Source organism: Echinops telfairi, unplaced genomic scaffold, assembly GCF_000313985.2.
Source record: "Echinops telfairi isolate 266 unplaced genomic scaffold, ASM31398v2 ScPeMD7_7468;HRSCAF=8506_0, whole genome shotgun sequence".
Classification (NCBI taxonomy): Eukaryota; Metazoa; Chordata; class Mammalia; order Afrosoricida; family Tenrecidae; genus Echinops; species Echinops telfairi.
Genome location: NW_022111369.1, coordinates 22,664,140 through 22,688,000, shown reverse-complemented (window position 1 = coordinate 22,688,000; position 23,861 = coordinate 22,664,140). Strand labels below are relative to the sequence as shown.

Sequence of the window (23,861 nt, the reverse complement as noted above, 5' to 3'; positions counted from 1 at the left end):
AGCCTTGCTTCTAAGGAGCATTTGGCTTTTCCTCCTAGACAGATTGGTGTGTTCGTGTGGTCGTCTGTGGTACTTTGAATAGTCTTTACCAGCGCCATAGATCAAATGTGTCAATTCTCCTTCCGTCTTCCTTAGTCGACGTTCAACTTTCCCAGGTTCATTATGGTTTGGGTCAGACACATCTGAATGCTCAGAGTGTCCTCCTGGCTCTTCCACACTGTCGAGAGGTCTTGTGCAGCAGGTTTACCCGGTGCAGGGCCCGGTTTGACTTCTCGACTGCTGCTTCCCTGAGCATTGACTCTGAATCCAAGCCCAGTGAAATCCTTGACAGCTTCAATCTTTTCTCTGTTTATCAGGATGCTACCTACTGGTTCACTTGTGAAGATTTTTGTTTTCTTTAGATTAAATTGTAATCAATATTGAAAACTGCAACGATTGATCTTTATCAGCAAATGCTTGAAGCCCTCCTCATACTCACTAGGATAGATATAATAAGAAAAATAGAGATAATGCATTTTGCAGAATTTGTGGAAAAATTGGAACCCTTGTGCACAGCTCCTGGGAATGTAAAATGGTGCTTTAGAGAATAATGTGGCAGGTCTTCAAAATGGTAACTATAGAGTTAACATAAGATTCAGCAAGTCTACCGTTGGGTATAGACCCATGAGAAATGAAAACATGATTTCACCCAAAAGCGCTTACATGCATGTTAAACAATACATATTGTTAAACAAAACAATGCATGCAATGTTAAATAATACATAATGATCTGAAAGTAGAAACAACCTTAGTGTCCATCAGCTGATGAGGAGATAAACAAAATGTGGTCTATCTCAATAGACTTACCTGGTAATAATGAGAAAAGAACTTGCACACATTATACACATTAGAACACAGGTGATCACTGCACATGGCCGGTGAAAGAAGGCAGCCACAAACATGTTGTGTCGTGTGCTTCCATTTCTAGGCAAGGTGGTGAATCAGTAGATCTAGAAAGACATGAAATAGATTCTGCAGGAGTTCCATGTTGCGTGACCTGATGGCTAGAGGCAGGTTTGGAGGGTGGCTGCTTACTAGGTTCCACGGCCCTCTTGGGGACAATGAGGCATTCCGCAGTTCGATTGCAGCAATGCCTTCACAGCTCCACATCAGCCAAAAAGCACGGAATCGAACACTTTGAATGCGTGCATTTAATGGCATCTAAGTTCTATCTCTGAACAGCTACTGAAATACTCATAGGACTGATTGATGAGCAGCAAATTCAGGAGAGTGGCTAAAAAGGGACTTGTACTCATTTAACTTCATTCATTAATGTTTTGTTTATTCAACTTTACAAAGCTCTTAAGGTTTTATAAACAAAAGAGTGTGTGTTCCCAAGGTTCTCTAGCCTCTTGTATATGTATGTTTGAAATGTTTTACATCATAAAAGAGATTATCAGCATGAATTTCATTTTCACTTCCTCTCATTTTAGAGAACAATAGTTTTTCTTTGCCTTACTAATTGAAAACTTAGTCCCAGAAAATATTCTCTAGAAATAAACTACGGAATTAAGACTCCTACTTTGACTGGTGTTTGTTTTTTCCAATAGCAATCAGATTACTGTTTCATCTCTAACATCTGAATTTCCGTGGGCAGTTTTAGCTGACATTTTAGTATTTGTGGGGGAAATACTTTGTGATTAAGAGTATTCCTTACTTCTAGTGCAAATCAGAGTTTATTTCTTTGCTAAAAACTTAGCAAAGTTGCCCATCCACAACGCTGCATCTCAATTAAGTGGTAACATTGTCTTTTGGGGACAGCTGCTAAGTGTAAACCTATTGGTGTAATTCTGTTGATGAACTTTGCTCATGGACTCTCCCACCTAGATTCAATGGTTCTGGTGGAAACAGGAGGCTTGTAGACCCAGAAGGTTCCTGCTGAAGGAAAGGTGCCCTTACGCTTTGACTTGTGGATAGAGCAGACATGCCTTTGTTGTCCTGGGTGGGGTGGGGGTGGGGGGTTGGGAATGTGTCTGCACTGACATTCCCATTGCAGATAGAAGTGGGTTTCATAGTCATAACAAACACTTGTTCCACCAAAGACGGCTTCACATGTGTCCCACTCAAGGCTGTGCCGTTGTTAGGGAGAGAAGACAACCTTGAGAACTTGAGTTCTGTGCATGGGAGTGTTCATAACAGCAAGTATTCAGACTGAGAGTCAGTAGGTTGGCATGTAGTTTGCACAGCATTCAAATACACTTGGAAATACAGTTTTCCTGCAAAGTATAGGTTAAATAACATGTCTTCTAACTTTATAGCCTGTATGCACAAAAGCCCATTAGAATACCTTCAGCAAAATCACAGGAGTGGAAAAAAAATGCATGGAGCAAGAAGTCTGTATCAGGGAGGGATGGTGGGGATTAATGAACAGAACTAGATTGGAACCATGCCTTTTGTTCTTATGGGGAGTCCGTCTGACCCATGTGCAGAGTACAGCTACTCTTTAGGGTAAGAGTACTATTGACTCTTTAGGGAAAGTAGCTAGCCTTCAAGTCATTTCTGGGTGGGTTTAAATCCTTAGGCTTTGGGCTAGTAGTCTGGGCATATAGAATTTGCATCACCCTGGACCTGCATTGTGGTTAGAAATGCAATCTCTTGGATCTCAACTCAGACTTAAGAGCCCTGGTAGTTTAGTGGTTACACATTAGGCTCCTCCGCACAGGGGTCAGCAGTTCGCAATCACCTGCTCCGGGAGGAAGACGAGGCTTTCAACCCCCGTAGAGTGTGCTAGTCTAGGAAACCCTAGGCGAGGCTTTCTACTCCCGTGGAGTGTTACAGTCTAGGAAACCCGCCACGACAGTGAGTTTGTTTCTTGTTTTTAAATTCAGACTGACTGATTTAGAAACGTCTTGGGTTGAACCCAGAAGTTTAGGCAGAGTTCGTGGGGAAATTGAATTAAAAGGTAATGTTTTTGGCAAGCCATCCAGATGATTTTGCTGCACACTAGACTAGAGTTTGAGGAAAGAGCTCTCACGGTGTAGCAGTTAAGTGCCCAGATCCTAACTCAAAGGGCAGTAGGTAGAACAATGTCTTTAAGCTACTTCATCCTACTTCTCTCCTCTGCAGAAAATTGGCACTCCGACCTAAATAAACAGAATCAGAGTCTACAGTTCCATATGATCCCCGGGTCATATCTGTTAGAGTAAATAAGTGTGAAGCCCTGTATCGAACATACCCACCATGCTGCAGAAGAAAAGATCTGGCTGTCTGCTCTGGTAATGATGGCAGCCTAGGAAATCCCGCACAGCAGTTGCACTCTGTAGAGAGGGTCACCCGTTGAGGAGCCCGAATCTCCTAGGTAGCAAACAAAAACCAGTTTTGAGAACCATTGGATGAAATTATATTGCTTTTTGAATAGTAGGTGAAGAAGTTTAAACCTTTCCCTACTGCCAGTGGGGATTGATGGAGTATGTAAGAGTAATGAAATGACTAAAGTATTGTTTTTCACTTCATTAGGGAAGCCTTTGGTCTTATTTTTGTAACAAAGGTATCTCACTGAAAGTAAGAACATGCAAAGACACCTAGCAGTAATTATTTAACCTAAACCCTTCGTTTGTCTCCCACACAGCCATTGCGGGGGTTCCAATTCAGAGCAACCCTGTTGGCTTGTAGTTTATGTTAATCAAAAGAGAGAGTTGTTTAACACCTTAATAGAAGTGTGGAACTTTCCAATTTAAGAAATGTTTATTCTTCATGTATTACAGAATGATGCTTTCTTTTGTGTGGTATGTTTTCACATCAAGCTCAAAGCATGTGACTGATTTTAATGTGCGTGAAGGTATACTATTCAATCCTAACGCTGTACTCTAAATAAGTTTTGAGAAAAGGGCCTTCAGCTCGCCTCACTGTGTAAATGTTCCCCTTAGGTTGATTGATATCTTAAATGTTTCGTGTTTCCTCTTGTTATGTATCAGTAACACACGAGGCGTTGGCTTCCGCAAGAATAACATGCTTGCTCCAAGTGAAAGGGACGAGGGTCAGAAACCTAGTCGGCCAAGAAGTTTACCAGACAGAAACTGATGTTGAATCTAAAACTAATTTGCTCAAATTTTCCATCAGAAGGAAAGTGAAATGAAGCCAAGAAGCACTATGAGAAAATTTCTGGGTCTGTCCGACATTATAGCAGAGACTAATATGTCAATGATCACAGAAAATATATTGAGAAATATCTATTTATTTAATCAATTTAAGATACAGATGACTGCACAAAGACTGATTATTTTGATCATAGGATGATTTTTTTAAAGTTATAGCATGAAAATATTGGGCTACAGGGTGGGCCCTAACCAGAGCCAATCTGAGCCCCACCCTAGAAATATGTGCCACAGAGAACAACACTAACCCTTCAGGGGGAAAGGAGAGGTCTTTCCCACATGGGAGCAAACCCAGAAGGAGGGGCGATAGGGACAGTCAGCCTACACTCCATATGGGCGCACCAAACCTGGAAGACGAGGTCCCTGCACAGAGCTGCTAAGGCACAGCGAGGATCGTAGGGCCACCAACAACTCAAGACATGTTGTCCCCTAACTGGAGCGTACTGTGACAGAGGACAATAATGGGGACACACAGCGAGGAGATAATGTGGCCTGAATCCCCCTCAGCAGGACAAACCAAGAAGGAGCATAATAGATCAGCAGTTGGAGCAAAGCCAACCCACAAAACCCCGAAAGAGCCCCCAAAATAGACTTCGGGCTAGGAGGGGCAGCCCCCGGAACTCCCCCAGGACCAGCAGGGAGAGATTCATAAAGGCCAGCAGACAGACCTGGAACTATGTATGGTTTTTTTTCTTTTTCCTCTTTTCTGTTTTCAACCTTTTATTTTCTTACTGGCTGGACTTGGACGTTGCTGGTTTGCCTACTTATATAAGGCAGACACAGGAGCAAGCTCGGGCCGTCAGCAGTGGGGCCAGCGGCCCGGAGGGCTTTGGAGGGAGGAAGTGACAGGGAGAAAAGTGTGGGGAGCAAACACAGCCACAGACAGGGAAGCAACTGGGGAATTAAAACCAACATCTAGGAGGGTATCGAAATCCTGTGGGTGTTAGAGCAGCACCAATCTAGCTGAGAGGAAGTCCTAAGAGGTGGAAGAAGGGGGAGCATGATAATGGGGCAGAAGAAGGCAAAAGGAAACAGAGGAAAACTCTAGGAAGCAAAGCTGCAGATAGAGGTATTAACAGAGGTGCGTACTTATGTAAATACATTAATCCATAAAAATAGAGGTATTAGCCTATGTCCATATATTTATTAGGCAATACACTAAGGCTGCGGATGAGCCTTGGGACTCAGCTCATACCTTCCCTCAATACAAGAACACTTTGCTCTAACAAAATGGCATTATTTTGATGCTCACACCCCCACCCCCAACTCTCCACCTCCACACATGATCACTGAAGACAAAATGGGTGCATAAGCAAATGTGGTGAAGAGAGCAGATGGTGCTGGGATATTAAAAGATGCAGCATCTGGGGTCTTAAAGGCTTGTAGTTAAGCAAGCGTCAGCCATTCAACAGTGAAGCAACAAGCCCACATGGAAGAAGCACACCAGCTGGTGCGATCATGAGGTGTCATAGGGACTGGGTAACAGGCATCAGAAGATTCACAACAAACAAACAAAAAATGCATTGGTGAGAATGAGGGGGGGTCACAGCGGAGACCCAAAGCCCATCTTCAGATAATGGAACATTCCCCCACAGAGGGGTTGCAGGGAAGGGATGAGTCAATCAGGGTGCACAGAGCACCGATGGATCATGCAATATACCTCTGGTTCCTTGAGGCTTCCTTACCCCCCCACTATCATGACCCCAGTGCTGATTCCCCCTCTGGACTTGACCGGAACATGTGCATAGGTATAGACAAGAGATAAAGCTCACACACACGGAACCCAGGAACAGGAATGGGACTAGTGATACCAGAAGGGCAGGAGGAGGGGAGTGAGAGGAGGGGAGGAAGTGGGTACCGATTGCAAGGAATGGCACATAACCACACCATCACGTCCAGGGGCAAGAATAACAGAAACCAGAGGGAAAAGGAGACAGCGGTCAGTGTAAGGTATGAAAATAATAAGTCTATAATCTATCAAGGAGCCGTGAAGGGGGTGGGGGCGGGGAAGAGGAGCTGATCCCAAGGGCTCAATAGAAAGTAAACGTCTAGAAAAGAACAATGCAATATATGTACTAATATGTCTGATACAATTAATGCATGGATTGTAGCAAGAGTTGTAAGAGCCCCAACAAAATTATCTTAAAAGAAAAGATCTTTTAATTAAAAATAAATAAAACTGGAAAAACAACAACAACAAAAAGTTATAGCTGGTCGTATTTTTTACATTTAAATGCAAAGTTGGTATTAAAATGCAGCAGGCACATTTAGTCTGAAACAATCTAATCCTAATAAATATCCTGGGTTATCTTGTCCAAGAGTTAACTGTTGGGGAAAAGATTGCAGCGTTTTCTGATAGGAATCAGAAGACTTGAATTTTAATTGTTGCCATGGTAATAAATACTTAAACGACATTGGACATAGCCTATTGTCTCAGAGGACTGGGTGAAATATTGAAATATGGGCAGTTGACTTGTGGCACAATTATAATATCTTTAAACACAAAAGAATTAAGAAGAACCATTTACTTCTTGCTTCACTTAGCAAACTGTTATTGCGCACCTTACGATGCCCTCCTGTTTTTGAAAGAAAAAAAATTCCCTGATGGAGTCCCCATTTTTGATCTGTAACCCCTAGCTGTACCTTAGGTTATGGCCTTTGCCCTGTGATCTGTGATGTAACCTAAGGGACTATCTTGCATTTATATACAAACTTCCAGTGAGAGGTGCACGACTGCCCAAGGGGCCTCCTCTGACCACCGATGATAAATGCTTCAGGATAACCGGTTTCCCCCATCTCAGCCTAAGTATGTAAGAAGTTCCTGGGTTGTGGAAATCCAACTGACTAGGAGACATGGTGACGTACTGGTTAGGAATTGGGCTATTAACTGCCCCGAGGTCAGCAGTTCAAAACCACCAGCTGCTCTGCAGGAGAAAGATTTGGTTTTCCACTCCCGGAAAGAATTTCAGTCTCTGGAACCCACACAGTAGTTCTGCCTTGTCCTAGAGGTTTGCTGTGAATCCGAACGGATTTGATGACAGTGAGTGTGGTTTTGAGTTTGATAATAAGTTAAATCCACCTTATTGGAAACTTCCGTTTGCCCTTTCATGTTACATAAAATTCCCCTATTGGCACCCTTCTTCCTCACAATCACCCTCCCTGGCTGCTTTGTCCAGCTTTGAAATAATTTAAAGAGCCGTTAGGCCCTTTCTTGCACTAAAGAAACTAACGAAGAAGCATATGCCTCTAACAATGTATCTGCAAATTTGACTTAAAACACAGTGGAGCTGATCCTGTTTGTAATCTGGAGACTGCTGTAGAGAGGCTTATCTCATAATACCTGCAGTGGTGGCAACTGAATACTTAAAACGAAAACCCCAAAGCCAAAATACAAGCTCCCTGCCGCCGAGTCGATAGGGACTCATAGCGACCCTGGCAGGGTAGACCTGTCCCTGCAGGTTTCTGAGACTGGACGTGTTGTCAAGGAGAGACCGTCGCTGGAGAAGGATACCATGTTTGGTAAAGTAGAGGGGCAGCAGAAAAGAAGAAGGCCTTTGTCAAGATGGATTGGCTCAGTGGCAGCAACCGTGAGCCCACACATAAGGCACCTCGCGAGGATGGCACAGGAACGGGCAGGCTGGGTTCTCTTTTGCGGCAGAGTCGCTCTGAGTTGGAGAAGGCATCTAACCACACGCCTCTGACCGATTTCTCTCCTGCGGCAGAACTGGCTCCTGTTGCTTCTCTGATACCAGGATCTTGTGCACCTCGGGGCTCGCGCTTACTGTAGCTCCTTCTCTGTGCAACGTTCTTTTCGTTTTCTTCTTCCTCACACACTTCATGTCTTCCCTGTTGAAAAATCACTTTTACAGTGAAAAAGTTCTGAATATTCTCTTTAAAAATCACAGTAACAAATCACAAATACACCCTGCCGACTTCCTTGCTTTATTTCTCCCCACTGATCGCAGTATGTATTCTTTATCTCCTGCTGCTTTTCCTCCAGTGAACATAAGCTCTGAGAGAGCATGGGATTGTTTATCATTGCACCTACCACAGAGCCTTGCACTCAGTAGGTGCTCAGGAAGTAGGGTGTAGTTAAGTAAATGAACGAGTGCATGCATACTGTGGAAAACTGTGTGAATTTCCTAGGGTTGGTGTAACAGCCCATCACAATGTAGGTGGTTTATAAGAACAGAGAAGTTTTTCTCACTGTTCTCCAGGGCAGGAACCTGAATTCAGAACTTCTTTGTACCATGCTGTCTTTGTCTTTCTAGCACAGCAGTTCTCGCGACCCCTTTGGGGGTTGAACGACCCTTTCACGGGGTTCACCTGATTCATAACAGTAGCAAAATTACAGTTATGAAGTAGCAATGGATATAATTTTATGATTGGGGGGTCACCACAACAGGAGGAACTGTATTCAAGGGTCATAGCATTAGAGAGGTGGAAGAGCATTCCTTGTCTTTTCCAGTTTTATATAGCTCAGCATTTTTGATGTCTCTTGGCTTGTAGTTGTATCTTCATATGGCAGTGTTTCCACAGGTGTCTGTGTATCCCCCCCGCCCCTTCTTTCATAAAGACACTACTCATTTAGGATACAGACTCACCCTACTCTAGTGCGATCTCATGCTAACTCACATAATTCCTTCAGAGACTACAAGGGGCTTCAGAATGTTCTTGGAAAAATGGAACTAAAGGTCACGGAATTTTTTCATGAACCCTTTGAAGCCCCTTATATGTTTCCAATGGAGTCCTCATGGTTAGTGGTTACATGTTAGGCTGCGATCTGCATGGTGGGCAGTTTGAAACTACCAGCAGATCCCCAGGAGGAAGACTGGGCTTTCTACTCCTGTAAAGAGTTAAAGTATATCGGTGTTAAGGTGTTAGTTAGCGTCAATATATCTGAGAGGAATTACTGAGAGCCAAATGGAGGGTGAGCATGGACAGGAGGAAGGTGAAAGGATATTAGAGGAAAGAAGTGGGAGGCAGAAGCTATTTATAGAGGTATAGCTATAGGCATGTATAATACATGTAAATATATTATTTTACGATGAAAGGGAAAGAGGTAAATGTACATATATTTATATGTGAAATAGTAAGGTAGCAGATGGACTTTGGGCCTCTACTCAAGGTCTCCCTAAGCACAAGAACACTTTGTTCTAATAATCTGGCACTCTTTGATACTCATCTTCCCAATACGACTGCCGAAGACAAAGTGGGTGCATAAGCAAATGTGGTGAAGAGAGCGGATGGTACCCAACTATCAAAAGATAAAGCATCTAGGGTCTTAATAACTTGAAGTTAAATAAGCAGCCATCTAGCCGGTAAGCAAATAAGCCCACATGGAAGAAGCCCCCAGCCTGTGTGATCATGTGGTGTCGACGGGATCAGGTATCAAAAGATCCAAAACAAATAATTATATTGATGTGAAAGAGGGGGCTTGGAATGGAGACCCAAAGCCTATCTGTAGACAATTGGACATCCCCCTACAGAAGGGTTACAGGGAAGGGATCATTCAACCAGGGTGCAGCATAGCACCAATGAAACGCACATCATTCCTCTAGTTCCTGAATGCTTCCTCCCCACCACTGCCATGGCCCTGTCCTATTTTACAAGTCCAGCTAGACCAGGGTACACACATTGGTACAGATAAGAGCTCTCAACACCTGGAATTCAGAACATAAAACTCTCAGGAACAGTAGTGGGAGTAGCTATATCATGAGAGTAAGGGGATGGTGGGGGAAGAGGGGACGTGAGGGGGCCAGGGGAGAAAGGGGAAACCAATCACAGGGTTGGATATATAGCTCACCCCCCAGGGATGAATAACATAAATGTGGGTGAAGGGAGACAACGGACAGTGTAAGACATGAAATACAATAATAATAATATATAATTGATCGAGAATTCCCAAGGTTAGTAGGGGCGGGGAGGGAGGGGAAAAGGGGGAGCTGATACCAAGGGCTCAAGGAGAAAGAAAATGTTTTGGAAATGTTGATGGCAACATATGTATAAGTGTGCTTAATACAATTGAATGATGGATTGTTATAAGATTTGTAAGGAATACCCCCCCCCCAAAAAAATGATTTTTTAAAAGTTAGCATATCTTTTGGAGGACACAAGTCAATCTATAATTCTCACTCTGGCTATAGTGTGGAACTGGTGAACGTGGTCCCGGAGAGCAGGGAATAGTGGGCTATTGTGGCCATCTAGGCAAAAAATCATGTGGACCTGATTTACTGGAGTGAATTAGAAAAAGTAACAGAAAAGAGAAGATCCAAGTGGTTGTGTTGAGATGGGCTGAGCGTCACGGATAGGAGAAACACACACACAGAGCAGGACAGCCGCTGAAACCTTGCTCCAGAGACTGCGTGGATGTTCATCAGAGGAATACGTAAGAAGCAGGAGGTTTGGAACATGAGTTTGGAAGCTGCAGGAGGCTGTTTTTCCTGGTAGGTGCCATTGACTCGGCTCTGGCGCGTAGCACCTGATGCTCATCAGAAGCAAAGGCTGTCCAGTCCTGTGCCTTCCTCACAATTGTCTTTATGTTTGAGCCCATTGAGGCAGTCCATCTTGTCCAGTGTCTTCCTCTCTGTTTGATGTCCTTCTGCAGGGACTATACTCACCTGACAACATGCCCAAAGTATGTGAGACGTCTCCGAGGCCTTGCCTGTAAGGAGCATTCTGGTTGGACTTCTTTTTTTTTTTTTTGTATTAAGTTTATTTTATTATATGCAGATGCCAGTGTATATAAAACAACCCTTGTGAAATAGAAATTCATGAAAATTCAGAGAGGTAGATGTTAAGGACTGACCAAAGTAGAAGTTTGTATAGTATGGCACATGTAACTGTGAAGACAAGCTTTTGTACACGTTCAAATTTAGCTCTCCTTGAGTATTCACTGGTTCATGAGAAGTAGCTTAGGAAACCTTTGAAAGATTCATCTTATTACAAAAAGGAACAGACTTTCTGGGGTCTAAAAGGATTTGTACTCGAAGATACTCCAGTCAGCAGGGGGTCATGTTGAGCATTCTGCAGACAAAACTGTTTCAAATCTGCAGCTGCCTGGGAAACTTTCACACGGTTGAGCCCGGCCTCCAGCCGGAGCTGCTGAACCACTTTCTTCATGGCGGCGACACTGGAAGAGCCAGACATGGCGAGCAAGAGGGCGAGGAGACATTCGTTTCTCGGTCGTCGGCTCGGCGGGTGAGTTGGCCCGACAAGACGGCGAGGCAGCGTGGCGAGGGGCGGTTGGACTTCTTTAAAGACAACTTTGTTTGGTTTTTTGGCAGTCCTTAGTCCTTTCAATGTTCTTTGCCAGCATCATGATTTAAATGCAAAGTTCTTCTTCTGTCTTCCTTACACAATGACCAACTTTCACATGCATATGAGGCCGTTAAAAATTCCATGGCTTGGGTCAGGTGTACCTTAGTCCTCATAGTTATATCCTTGCCTTGCAACCCTTTAAAGAGGTCTTGTACAGCAGATGTATCCAATGAAGTATGACATTTGATCTCTTGACGGCTGCTTCCATGAGTATTGATTGTGGACACAAGCAACATGAAATCTTTTACAACTTCAGTCTTTTCTCTGTTTATCATCATCTTCTATCGATGGGTCCAGTTGCGAGCATTTGGGTTTTCTGTACTTTGCGTTGTAATTCCCCCTGAGGTTTGCAGTCCTTGGTCGTCATCAGCAAGTGTTTCCCCCTCCTCACTTTCTGCAAGCAAGGTGTGTCACCTGCATATGGAAGGATGTTAATAAACAGTCCTCCGATTCTGATGCCAACTTCTTCTTCGCATAGTCCAGGTTCTCTGAAGACGTGCCCACTCTCGGAGGCGGTAAGGACAAATTCAAATTCACACCCACCGAGTTTAATTTATCAGCAACACATCTAAACCTCAAAGAACCCGAGCCCAGTAGTTAGATGCCGTAAATGTACAGGCTTTGAGCCAGAAGAATGTCTTGGAGGCATTAATCAATGCCTACTGGGTAGTAGGTACACAGTGGACTGCAAACCACTGGGAGAAAGACCAGGCTTTCTACGACTGTGAAGAGTTACAGACTCGGAAACCACAGGGGCAGTCCTACCCTGTCCCATAGGGTCACTATGAGCCAGAAGCAAATCAATCGCCGCTAGAGTTTGAAGATGGGCTGGGTGCCTTGAGGTGGGCTGGTTGCCTTGGAGAGCTCATAAAGAAGGAACCCACATACTACAATCTCAGAGGACAGGGATTTTTAGCAATTGTCACGGTTCCTATCTTAGATCATGGAGAATAGAAGGTTTTAAAACAAAAAGATTTTAAAAGGATAAAAGATTTAGAAAATTTTCATCTCCTGAGTTAGGTTTTGTTGATACCTTTTGAAAGCCTGAAAAAGGCATTTATCTGAAGATTAATTGCCGGAATCCATCAAGAGCATGCAGAATTTACCTTGAGCTTGTCCTGGCTAGCCTCAAACTCTCTATTCTGCTTTCACTGCCATCTGCTCTTCTTAAAAACACATTGAAGTACACTCTTTTCCTCTAGTCACCGGAAATGAGTAAGTTCTTTAGTAAAACATTCCGAATATAAATAACGAGAAATGTCTAAACTTTTCAAGTAAGACTGTTGGTATATACGTATCTGTTTAGTAATAAGGCATTTTTTAGTGTCCACGTTCTCCACCAAGATATTTTTTCATGGATTTGGAAGCTGAGATTTTTGCCAATGGCCTCATACCTCTTGTGATTTTTATTGCCTTATTTAGTAGAGGAGATTTGAGTATCTTGAACTGGTTTTCAACCTACAATTTTATGAAACATTTTGATTTCCCAAGGGACAACACTGTTGGAAAAGATTACTGTATACAAATCTCTGGGCCAATAGTGGATAAATGGGAAAGCTATTGCCCAGAAAATGTATGGAAACTAAAACAAAATCATGGTGTGATAAGAAAACTTATCTTTTAGTTGGTGAGTGCACCTTCACTCCTGGGTGAAATCTATGACTTATTCTTTGAACTTAATCCTTGCAGCTGAATTTCATCTTGACACTTTGACGTGCACTAATAATGTGCTAATGATCTCACGGTCTGCTCCTCAGTGGATACAGAAGTACTACGGTCTACATTGCTGAACTGTAATAGCTATACTGTAGATTCTGAGATTGAAACCCGATTACTGGCAGGGAAATTATGATCCTGGCTTTCTCGGCCAGAACAAATTGTGGGAACAATAATAGTTCAAAGGTACAGCATCATTCAGATTTACCTAATGGATCTCTATTAGAAAATTTTGAAACTACACATGACCTCTTTTAAATCCTTTCAAATCACATAAATGCTTAAATGTCAGGGTAGATCAGAGTATTACATTTAGGGCTCTGATTCATTCATGCATGGATTTATTGTAAACTAGACATGTTTAGATATGTTTCTGTGATCGGTGAGTGGCGATCGATAAATTATTTAAGCACTACATTAGTTTTAGTCTTCTCAGGTGCCTTCAAAAATAATAAAAACCCAATCCAGTCTAAACAATAGCTGCCTCATGTACAACAGAATGGGACATTGCCTGATCCTGTACCGTTCTCACAATTGTTATGTGTGAGACCATTGTTGCAGCCACTTTGTCAATCCATCTTACTGATAGCTTCCCTCTTTTACTTTGGTCTTTCCCAGTAACATCTTCAAAGTACATGAAGCAAAGCCTGGGCATCCTTACTTCTAAGGAGCATGTGACTTGTGCTTCTTCTAAGACGAGCTTGTTGTTGCTGTAGTTCTGGTAGCCCACCATAATTCCTATGCACAATTCTTTTCTGATCTTCATGTTCACGCTCCAGATTTCACATGCCTAGGAGGTGATTGAAAATGCCATGACTGAAGTCAGGTGTACATTGGTCCTCAGAGAGCACATTTGCCTAATGCAGTCTATAGCTTGGTTTCTTGATTGCTGCTTCCATGGGCGTTGATTGTGGATCCAAGTAAAATGAAATCTTTGACAACTGTAATCTTTCCTTCCTATATTATGACATTTTTTTATTTGCCCAATTGTGAACAGTTTTTGCTTTATTTACATTGTGCTGTAATTTATGCTGAGGATTATGTGGTTTGATCTTTATCAGTAATTGCTTCAAGTCCTCTTTGCTTTCAGCAAGCATGGATGCGCCATCTGCACACGAGCTGCCTTTGGTTCCCAGCGCCCCGTTCTTTATGCAGTCTCGCTGCTCCGATTACCTGCTCGGAATGCAGCTTGAATACGGCCAAAGGAGACAACCTTGACATACGTCTTTCCGGAAGTAATGAAAAGCACTGAAATCATTCAGCATGCCCTTGTTCTGTTTGAAACCCTACCCAGAATTGATAGGATACACAACCCTTTTGTGAATGTGTCATTTGAAGATGCAAATCCAGCTATAAACCATTTTTACCCAAAAAAGGTTTGGGGCACTTTCATAATAGCTGGGCTTTCCCCATTGACTTAGAGCAAAATGATTTCTTCCTAACATCACAGCCGTTTTACTGCGCTGCGATGCAGCGGGCATTGTGAGGAGATGGTGAAATGTTTTCAGTCATTCAAAATTGCATGCGTGATAAAAATGAAAATATCCTCAACAGATGATAATGTGGAAGACTCCTTATAAAGGCAAAACATTTTGCATACTAAGAATTTTATGTCATGGTCTAATGATAGGACCTGATGCTTACATTTTACATTGAAATTTACATGTTTTTAAAAAACAGAATCTAATAGTTATAATTCTACTTAGTTTTGTAATCCGGTCTACTCTACTTCAGGGTTTTACTGACTACGTTTTTAGCTTTTAGGAATGTGAAACAAACAAAGCTTCTCTTAATGGATCATGAATATTTATGAACTGCTTTGCAATTAAGGGCTCATTAAAATTCACTTTAAAGGAAAAGAAATAAAAACACTTTTAAGACTTTATAGTGCCAAGTAGAAACTCACATATCTCATTCATGGTTGTGAATTGTCAAGTCAGAAACACTCTGAAAATGAACGTAAGTGTTTTTGTTTCTATAATGACACAGAACAGCAGTTTGCATATGATAGATACAGTTGGTTGTGACATGGTTATTATAACTTTGTGTTGACTCTTGCAAGGTGGGCATTTATTTCTGAAGTTACTTGGCAGTCTGTATTGATATGGCTCCCCCGCCCCAACCAGTGGTTTTGAAGCTAGACATTGAAATCAGATTGCTTTTGTTCTTAAGTCTCATTTTCATCTCCTTCTCATTTTGTAACTTTGAACAAGTGTTCAGTGCCGTGGTTTCCTTATTCGTAAATGTGGGAAACATATTACTAAACTGCTCATAATACGCTGGGAAGGAATTGAGTTCACACATGACAACCCTTTCCAGTTGTGCTGGGCACACTGGGCCCGAACGCTCCATGAGAAGTCTCTCCAGACCCTTTTGAGCCATGTGCCTTGGACAATCTGCCATTCTCAATTCAGACTTTGTCGACCTTGTTTCCTTCTGATTGAGGTGAGGAAGAGGAACCGTTTTTCAGCCCCACTTCTTTGGTAGTGTTTTAGTTTCCTCTTCCATCTCAGGTCTTCTCCCTTTCTTCTTCCTAGGACTCCGAGGCTCACCACCATGCTATGCACATCCAGCTACCTTCCACTGCCGCGTTCTCTGAGCCCAGGTTCAGTCTGTAGAATATAACACGGTCTGAGTAGACATTCAGTCACTTTTCACAAGCACAATGCTGGAGAAATGACTAAAATTCAGAAGCTACGGCCGTTTGGCCATTTTAGCTACATTGGTCCATGTACATCTTTGTCATCTGGTAATGGACAGAGATACCGGATCTAAATCTATAGAGACACTAACTAGATTAATAATTTCCTGGGGTGATGGCAGGGGGTTGGGGTGCAAACGAGGAACTAATAATAATGACTTACGAGGAAGAAGAAAATGCTCTGAAATGAATTGTGTTGATGATTATGCAACTCTTTTAGATATGTTTAAATTATTGGACCACATGATATGTGAATAAAATGGTTCAAATGACAACACAAGGGAGAGAGCATGAGAGACTCTTGATCATGAAATCAGATGACAGCCTAGAAAATTACATGGCTACTCAGTTTTATTTTCAATGTGAGAGGAAATTATACATCTGGATGAGCAAAGAAACACTGCTGTTGCCCTTCACATATTTCTTTTTCCACAAAGCTTGACATTTACAAAAGTACACACTGGACTGGAAGCAAAAAAATTGTAGTTTGTTGGTAATGTCTGTCCTCCCAACGACCATCCAACTTATTTGTAAGTAATTTATTGGCCCATTTTACACACTATACAACAGAAGATTAAATTTATCTTTGTAAAGTACTGAGGAACTATTATTTAACTCAAACCTTATCTTGAAGACAAGCCTCTTAAATTTAATAAGTAGTCATAGTTTTCCACTGGAATTTTTACTGCCTTCACATCTGTTCATCTGTGTCTGTAAGCGAGGTGTTGGATTCATTTGACAGTGATGGAGTGAAATTCCTCTTGTAATAATTATTTTGTATTGGAAAGTGATTGTTTATATTTGTGATTCTTAAGAAACTGGTGGTGAATCTGTTGTGATGTATCCTTAAATTTTTAAGAGGTATCAGGATATTTTCATTGATTTTCACATCTCATATATACACAGTACATAATTAGTAATGTGACTTTGGTGTTAGACCATTACTCTTTTACCTATTCATAACTCTTTGCGAATTTGAAGTCATATACCTGATTTAATTAAGTTTGCCCTTATGATGCTAAGCCATCTAGTTATCATCTAGATTAGAGGGATTTTCATGTAGAGGATGCAGCCCACTATTTCCATCTTTTTAAGCTAGCTTTCCGGTAAATTAGAGCTGACTATGCGACTTCCAGGAGTATGCATTAACAAAGCCTTTGTCTCTCAGCACGGTACCCCTCTCTCCGTTCCCCATCCATTCCCCAGCCTAGTTGTAGATAGCGCAGGATCAGAGTAGGAGGTTGTCTAGTATACATCAAGGGTAGAGGAGACCCACCTGTTCAACAACAAAAGAACGCCTTAAAGCTTGCCAAGCAAGGCTCGACTTTCTTGCATAAGTGGTGAAATGTAGAGAGCCTTCACAAGGAGGTCCAACATGTGCCAGAATGGAGCTATTCATTGAGGAAGTGTATATGGTCTCAAGAGTTTTATATAGATTTGCAACCCTCATTTAAATATATAAAATAACATTTTGGGATGAACTGATGCTTTGCCTGGAGGTAACTGCTTTTTGGTGCTCTGTGGAATCCATTCTTTAGCAATATTTTATTTTAGAATTATTTTAGACTCTAGTTAACTTGACTTTCAGTCTGTTGAGATACTAACTGTAGTTGCTCAAATGTATTTACTCAGATTCATTTGGAAAGGCGTAAGGCATGCTTGTTACTCTCATTTTGAAAAAATAAATGAATGCTGAAAAGCATCTTTCAGAAGTTTGCAGATGTTAAACCAGCATCTGGTACATATACTACTCATTCAACATCAAACGTTGAACTTTTTTAGACACGTTGGCCCTTCAATGGGGAAAACTCAGTTCTAGGTACTGTTCTAATCAGTTAATTAAAAAAAAAGTACTACTTTTATTTTAAATTTATAGATGAGGAAATGGTTGTTAGAGTGTGTTAGGCTGCTTTGACTATAGAAAAATAAATCCAGGGACATCCATATGTGTGTAAGAGAGAGCTTTATATCAAAGAGCAATTGTATATTTAGAAAACATTCCAGTTCAGTTCAGATGAAGTCCATACATCTGATATTAGCCCCTATGTCAGATACCAGCCCATGAATTCCTCTTCAGACTCACACAGCACATACAATGATGCTGAATCCAGGAAGATCACAGACTAGTGGGTGGAAAGTCTTGTGGATCCAATACTGGTGGAAGCATCTTAGCGCTGGCTCCTCCTGCTCTCTGAGTGTCTCCTCCACAGGAAGGCAAAGCAGAGTGTGTGGCCCTCCTCTTCTGATGGCTTAATCAAGAGAGAGAAATTTCCTCATGAGACGGCCACACCCCCACAAGGGCATCACTGGGTGATTGACAGGCTAGATTGCACCCCTTCACTCATAATACTCAAGTTGACACAGTGTAACTTGAGAGTTTTAAGTAGATTGTCTGAAAACATGTATGTCAGCATTTAAATCAGTAATTAATTGGGAGACTCATTTGTAAATAAACAATACCTAAAAAATACCATTTGCAGTAAGGGGCAGTTGAGTAGGCCAAGGTATATGTATTCAATTATTATTCAGGGTAAATAAAGTAAAAATTTTCATGGAAACATCAAAAAAAGGAAGCATGTAAGAGCGGGTACTCCCCAAAACCTGGAATTGCACTGGGTGGAGCAGAGTTTTGTAGTGTGCATTTTTCCCCCCTAGGCAAGCACCAAGCAACTCGCTCTGAGTTAGTGCACCCAGTGGTGTCACCTGGGAAGGTTCTCTCTGGTCACAGTGAATTTTTTCATAAAAGCAGTTTTGCTCGAACCTCGTTTTTTGTGATGCCAAATTTACGAGAACTGTATGTGGTTGTGAGATTGTTTCCTCTTGCGGAAAGTGTTATGATGCTGACCACAGTTTACAAGAACAGTACTATGGAAAAAAAACTCAAGTGTATGTGAGTGGTTCTCTCATTTCAAAAAGATGAAATTCAATTGATCACAAATCAACTTCCTGAATGGATGAAAATGTTGACTTCTAGTGCATTTGGAATTTGTTCCACCAGGTCAGACTGTTAATCAAGCTTTCTCTTTAGAGGTTTGGAAAAGATTGTGTCAGTGTGTGGCAAAAATAGCCTGATTTTATGGCAGATGGGGGACTGATTTTACCACCACAGCAATGCACCTGCTCACACAGCCATCTCACTGCACTGGTTTTTGGCAAAAACCAGCATGCCTTTCTTGCCCCATGCACCTTACTCACCTGACCTTGGTCTGTGTGACTTCTTTTTGTTTCCATGAATGTAGTGGGACAGGAAAGGACAGCTATTTGACAACTTAGAAGAGGTGAAGAAGAAGAAAAAAAAACACAAAAAAAACGAGGGAGGTCCTGTCAGCCATCCAAACAGACGAATTTGAAAAATGTTTCCAAGAATGAAATAGCAGATTTGACAAATGTATTAAGTGGAATAGAGAGTATTTTGAAGGTGATAAAGTTGTTCTGAAAAACACATTAAAAGACATAGCTGGGGATGGATGGGATTCCATTTGTTCATTTTGTTTTGTTACCCCCTCATATTTCTGATGGACAGTGTGCATAGGTAGTAAAGGCTGTTCTAGGCTGAAAGAATAGCGTGGGCGGAGGCATGGGAACATAAAAGAACACATGATGGGAGTGTGGTATGAACAGGGAACAGGCTATTGTGGGAGATGGTGCTGGAAAAGTTGGGTTCAATTCATGAAGATCCTTGAATACTTTCTTTCCTGAGGACTTTAGAATTATTAGAGATTTATTTTGCTTTAGTTATTAATTTTGAGAACATATCCATGCATTTGTGTTATTTAAAAAACAAGAACCAAAAAAAAAGCAAACTTCCTTCATTTCAGTCGATTCTAACGCATAGCAACCCTACAGGACAGGCTAGGACTGCCCCACTGGGTTTCTGAAACTGGAATTCTTTTACAGGAGTGGAAACCCTTGTCTTTCTCCTGAGGGGCAGCTGGCGGTTTTGATCTCATGCCTTTGCATTTAGCAGCCCAATACAACACCTAGAAACTCGGTCATTGTAAAAGTGGGAGTGATTGCACCTATATACCAATTTCTGGTAGGAATTGATGGAAAAGTGTAAAACTCTTAGAACGGTGCTTCGTTTGTGGTGTTTGTCCCGAGCGGCCCCCATTGATCCTCATTTTACCCCGTGCACAGGGCAGATTCACTGCATAAGGTTTTCAAGGACATGACCTTTGGAAATAGATCGCCAGGCCTGCTTTCTGAGGCACCTCTTTTGGTAGGTACTCAAACATTACATTTCTTAATTATTTTACCAGTTTTCCTTTACTTAACCTAAAGAATTTTGATTGCATTGTGATAGTCCTTGTATATACCATAAAGGGTTTCCTGAGCCATTTTCTATATTCAGCTTTCCTATATTCTTCAGACATTTAAAAGTGTCCATGTTGTTGTTGTTAACTGTCCCTGTGTGAATCCTGACCCATGGTCTATATAGTCTCGACATTCTCTTCTTGCTTCACAAGGAAGTTACAGTCTAAGGTGGTTATAGAACTGGCTCCAGGGATATCAGTGGAAATCAGTTGCCATTGATTTGGTTCAAATTCATGGCAACCCATGTGTGTCCGAGTAGCTCTTTTGGGGAGGTGATCACCAGGCCTTTCTTCTGAGGCACCTCTGGATGAACTTGGACAACTACCCTTTCTGTTGTGAGACAGGAACCTATTTGCACCACCCAGAGACTCCATATCAGTGAAAGTTAAGGTAAATGATTAAATACTGGCCCATTTTAAGCTCTCTGTAAAGTTTTATATGGATGCTAATAAATGTATATACTTTCTGGATTTGTCTGATACCCAAATATATTTGTGGATGTATTTTATCAAGGATCAGATGTTATGCAATTATTAAATGTTGTTAAAAATTATCAGCTAATATCACCAAGGAGTAGGTCTTAGCAAGTAAAGTGGACTGAATGTGGCATGCAGTAGCCACTGCCTTTAAGACACTTAGGGAAAGTGCTCTGAAGGCAAATTGAAGGGACACAGTCAACCACCTGTTGTGCTTAAGTAGTATGGTCCGTGCCTTGTGATAGATGACGTTCTACAGAATTGGTGATTTGAATAGTGCCACCTTTATTTATTAGTATGAGCAAGGGGCTGTGCTATTGGGATTTTCCCAGAACTTCCCATTTATTCATATCCTTTTTATAAGACCAATTAGATGGTAGCTGAAATAGCTTGGAGGCTGGAAACTTGATGTAGTACCAGTCAACACTATCCATGATAAATACGAGTAGGACATTTTTACACACTTTACAAAATAGATTTGTGCGTGCACATTTTAAAGGTAATTTTATTTATGTATGTTGAGAATACGCACAGCAAAACATGCCAATTCAAGTCTCCTACGGTCCGTGTGGAATCGTGCATGCCTTTTCTTCAGCTGGCGTATATTTTACAATAGCGCTGCATTCTTGTCATAGCTGTATCTCTTTTATCACTGAAGTGCAGGCTTTCGCTCTCCATCTAGCAAATTTGACTGCCAGGTGTCAAGCCCTGGATTTCTAAAAAAATGAAGGACATTAGCATTGCTTGGGGAGTTACCAAAATGCTTTATTCCATACTTCACCTGCCTATGTGAGATGTACGTATCACTACCTCTATTTTCAAGGTGAAGAAATTAGAGTCTAGAAAGCCTAATCAATTTGTCCAACTCAACTAATTAGTCAAGCTGGGGGTAGACGTCATTTTCTTCTGTCGGGTGTAATCCAGCCAATTTTGACTTTAGAGATGGTGTTCCAGCATTCCCTCCTTTATTAAGGGAAAACATAATTGAATTGATTTAGCTCTATTAATATATTTATTGAGTTTGAAAATTACATGACTTGGGCCACAGACAAGTATCAAAAAAAATTCAGCTGCTGGTTTCTATTCTGTTTTCCCTTTTAAAATCAAAGAGTTCGCCAAGGTGTAGCACAATAGAAAACACAGAAACCTGAGGTAACATCCTCATCTTAAGTGTCATTGTACTTCATGTGTATTAGGTGCCCCTTAAAACCTCCCCTGTTTTTTATGTTCTGTATGTCGGTAAGCCAACATCGTTCTCATGCCTGCCAGGGACATGCAGTGGTTAACTAAAGTGATAGGACCTTTTTAATCTCATGTACATTACATTCTAAATTTCATCCAAACCACACAGTGAAACTCCCTGCTATCGAGTCAGTCCTGATACATGACAACCCCTGTGGGTTTCCGAGACTGTCACTGTTGATGGGGGTAGAAGCCCAGTCTCGGAGCTGCTGGTGGGTTCGATGTGGATCGCAGCCCAACACGTAACCACCATACCACCGACGCTCGCCGAGGATTGATCTTTAGTCAACACATGAGGACACATCACATAAGAAGGTTAACATCAATTTCTTCAAATAAAACATTTTCAGGTAGGGAAACCGATAGTCTGCTGAATGCATTGCTTCTCATCGATCTTTATGAGACATGAAATCTGATCCCCCACCCCCACCCCTCATTTCAGAATTGGCTAGTCCTGCAGCATGAGAACAAACGCTAACCTGTTTGCAAATCAGGGCGTACATTGAGTTGAAACCAACGCATAAACAAACGTATGTAGAGGTAGCTTTTAGCACCGGCGGGAAACGTTGTGGTGTAGTGAGGAAACGTGGTGGTGTGGTGAGGAAACGTGGTGGTGTGGTGAGGAAACGTGGTGTAGTGAGGAAACATGGTGGTGTAGTGACAAGCTGGGTTGCTCTAAAGAATCACAGTCTCTGAAACCCGCAGGGACACTTGTCTGCTGTCCTCCAGGAGATGGAAGTGAATTGATGGCAGGAGTTTGGTGTGGCTTTGGTTCTCTCAACCCATTGGCGTGCAGATGTAAGTTTTTTAACTGCTGAAGAAAATATTACCTATGATAGACTACAACCCAAAACAAAAGCAAGCACCAAACAAACAGCAACAAAAATCCAAGACTGATTTTGAGAAACACTTTTTTCCTCTTTAATTTTCTGGGAATTTGATCGGGCAGCCCTGGTGATGCAGTGGTTAAGTGCTCAGCTGTGAACTGATTGGTCAGAGGTTCAAACTCCCAGGTGTGCTGCAGGAGCAGGATGGTGGTGGTGTGCTTCCATGAAGACCCACCCTTCTCCTCTGTCCTCGACCGTCTGTAGGTGTCAGAATGGACTTAATGGCAGTGTTATTTTGGTGTGTTTTTTTCCATCCTTGATCAAGTGTTTGCTAACATTTCCTTATTGGCAGATTTTAAGAGGCATTAAGGTTTATGCTTAGCTTAAGTATGCCATTTGAAGGACAATCAAAAGCATTACAGGTTAAATTTAAATTAATCATGGTTTTCATGTGTATTTGAAATACATAATTTATGAGCAGTTCACTGGGTTTTTTTAATTGGTTGGGATTTAATATGTATGTCATTCCATAGTTCAGTCACGTCAAGTAGAATGTACAATTGCTACCACAGTCAGTTTCGAACATTCTTTTTCTGCTTGGCCTCTGTGACATTATCTCCCTTACCCCACCCACCACCACTCTACCCGCCCCCCCCAGCCCCTTATTCTACGTGCTGCCCTCTAGGGTCATCCATCCTGATTTCATGTACTGAAAAATGGAAACGCATAGAAGACAGCTTCAAGAGGGTGACCTTCATTAACATAACACCTCTGAGACCCACTCTAATGTGAACAAAAGCCGAAGAAAAGTTCTCATTAAGGCTTAAGATTTAAAACATTATTTGTTTTCTCCACTTTCTTTTTTTTAAAGATCATTTTTACCCTTGCTCCCTTCTCTTCCATAGTAGGTATTATTATCTCTATATTGTATATGTTCAATTCTAATGACCCGCAGTCATTATCTATGGTAACAACTGTGAAAGTGTGATTCACAAACATGATAATTTAAGATAGATTATTATTATTTACATGGCTGTTACCAAAGTGGTGGTGGGCAGAACTGCTGGCCTCAGCATGTCAAGGTGTAAGACACCAGACTGCACTGTATTCTCACTCAGGACAGCCAAACTGC

General features: G+C 41.7%; 2 protein-coding genes across 5 annotated transcripts in view; one reads left to right on the top strand and one right to left on the bottom strand.

The window, feature by feature from the left end:
- BMPR1B (bone morphogenetic protein receptor type 1B) overlaps positions 1-23,861 on the top strand; it is a 331,709-nt gene that overhangs the window by 212,504 nt on the left and 95,344 nt on the right. The window lies entirely within an intron of this gene.
- On the bottom strand, positions 11,076-11,354 carry LOC101661086 (guanine nucleotide-binding protein G(I)/G(S)/G(O) subunit gamma-5). Its single transcript, XM_004703269.2, has one exon. The coding sequence runs from the start codon at positions 11,280-11,282 to the stop codon at positions 11,076-11,078; it is 207 nt and encodes a 68-aa protein (XP_004703326.1). The 5' UTR covers positions 11,283-11,354.

Bases quoted from the DNA above. Each gene is read 5' to 3' on its own strand.
- LOC101661086 (XM_004703269.2), bottom strand. From the start codon at position 11,282: ATGTCTGGCTCTTCCAGTGTCGCCGCCATGAAGAAAGTGGTTCAGCAG.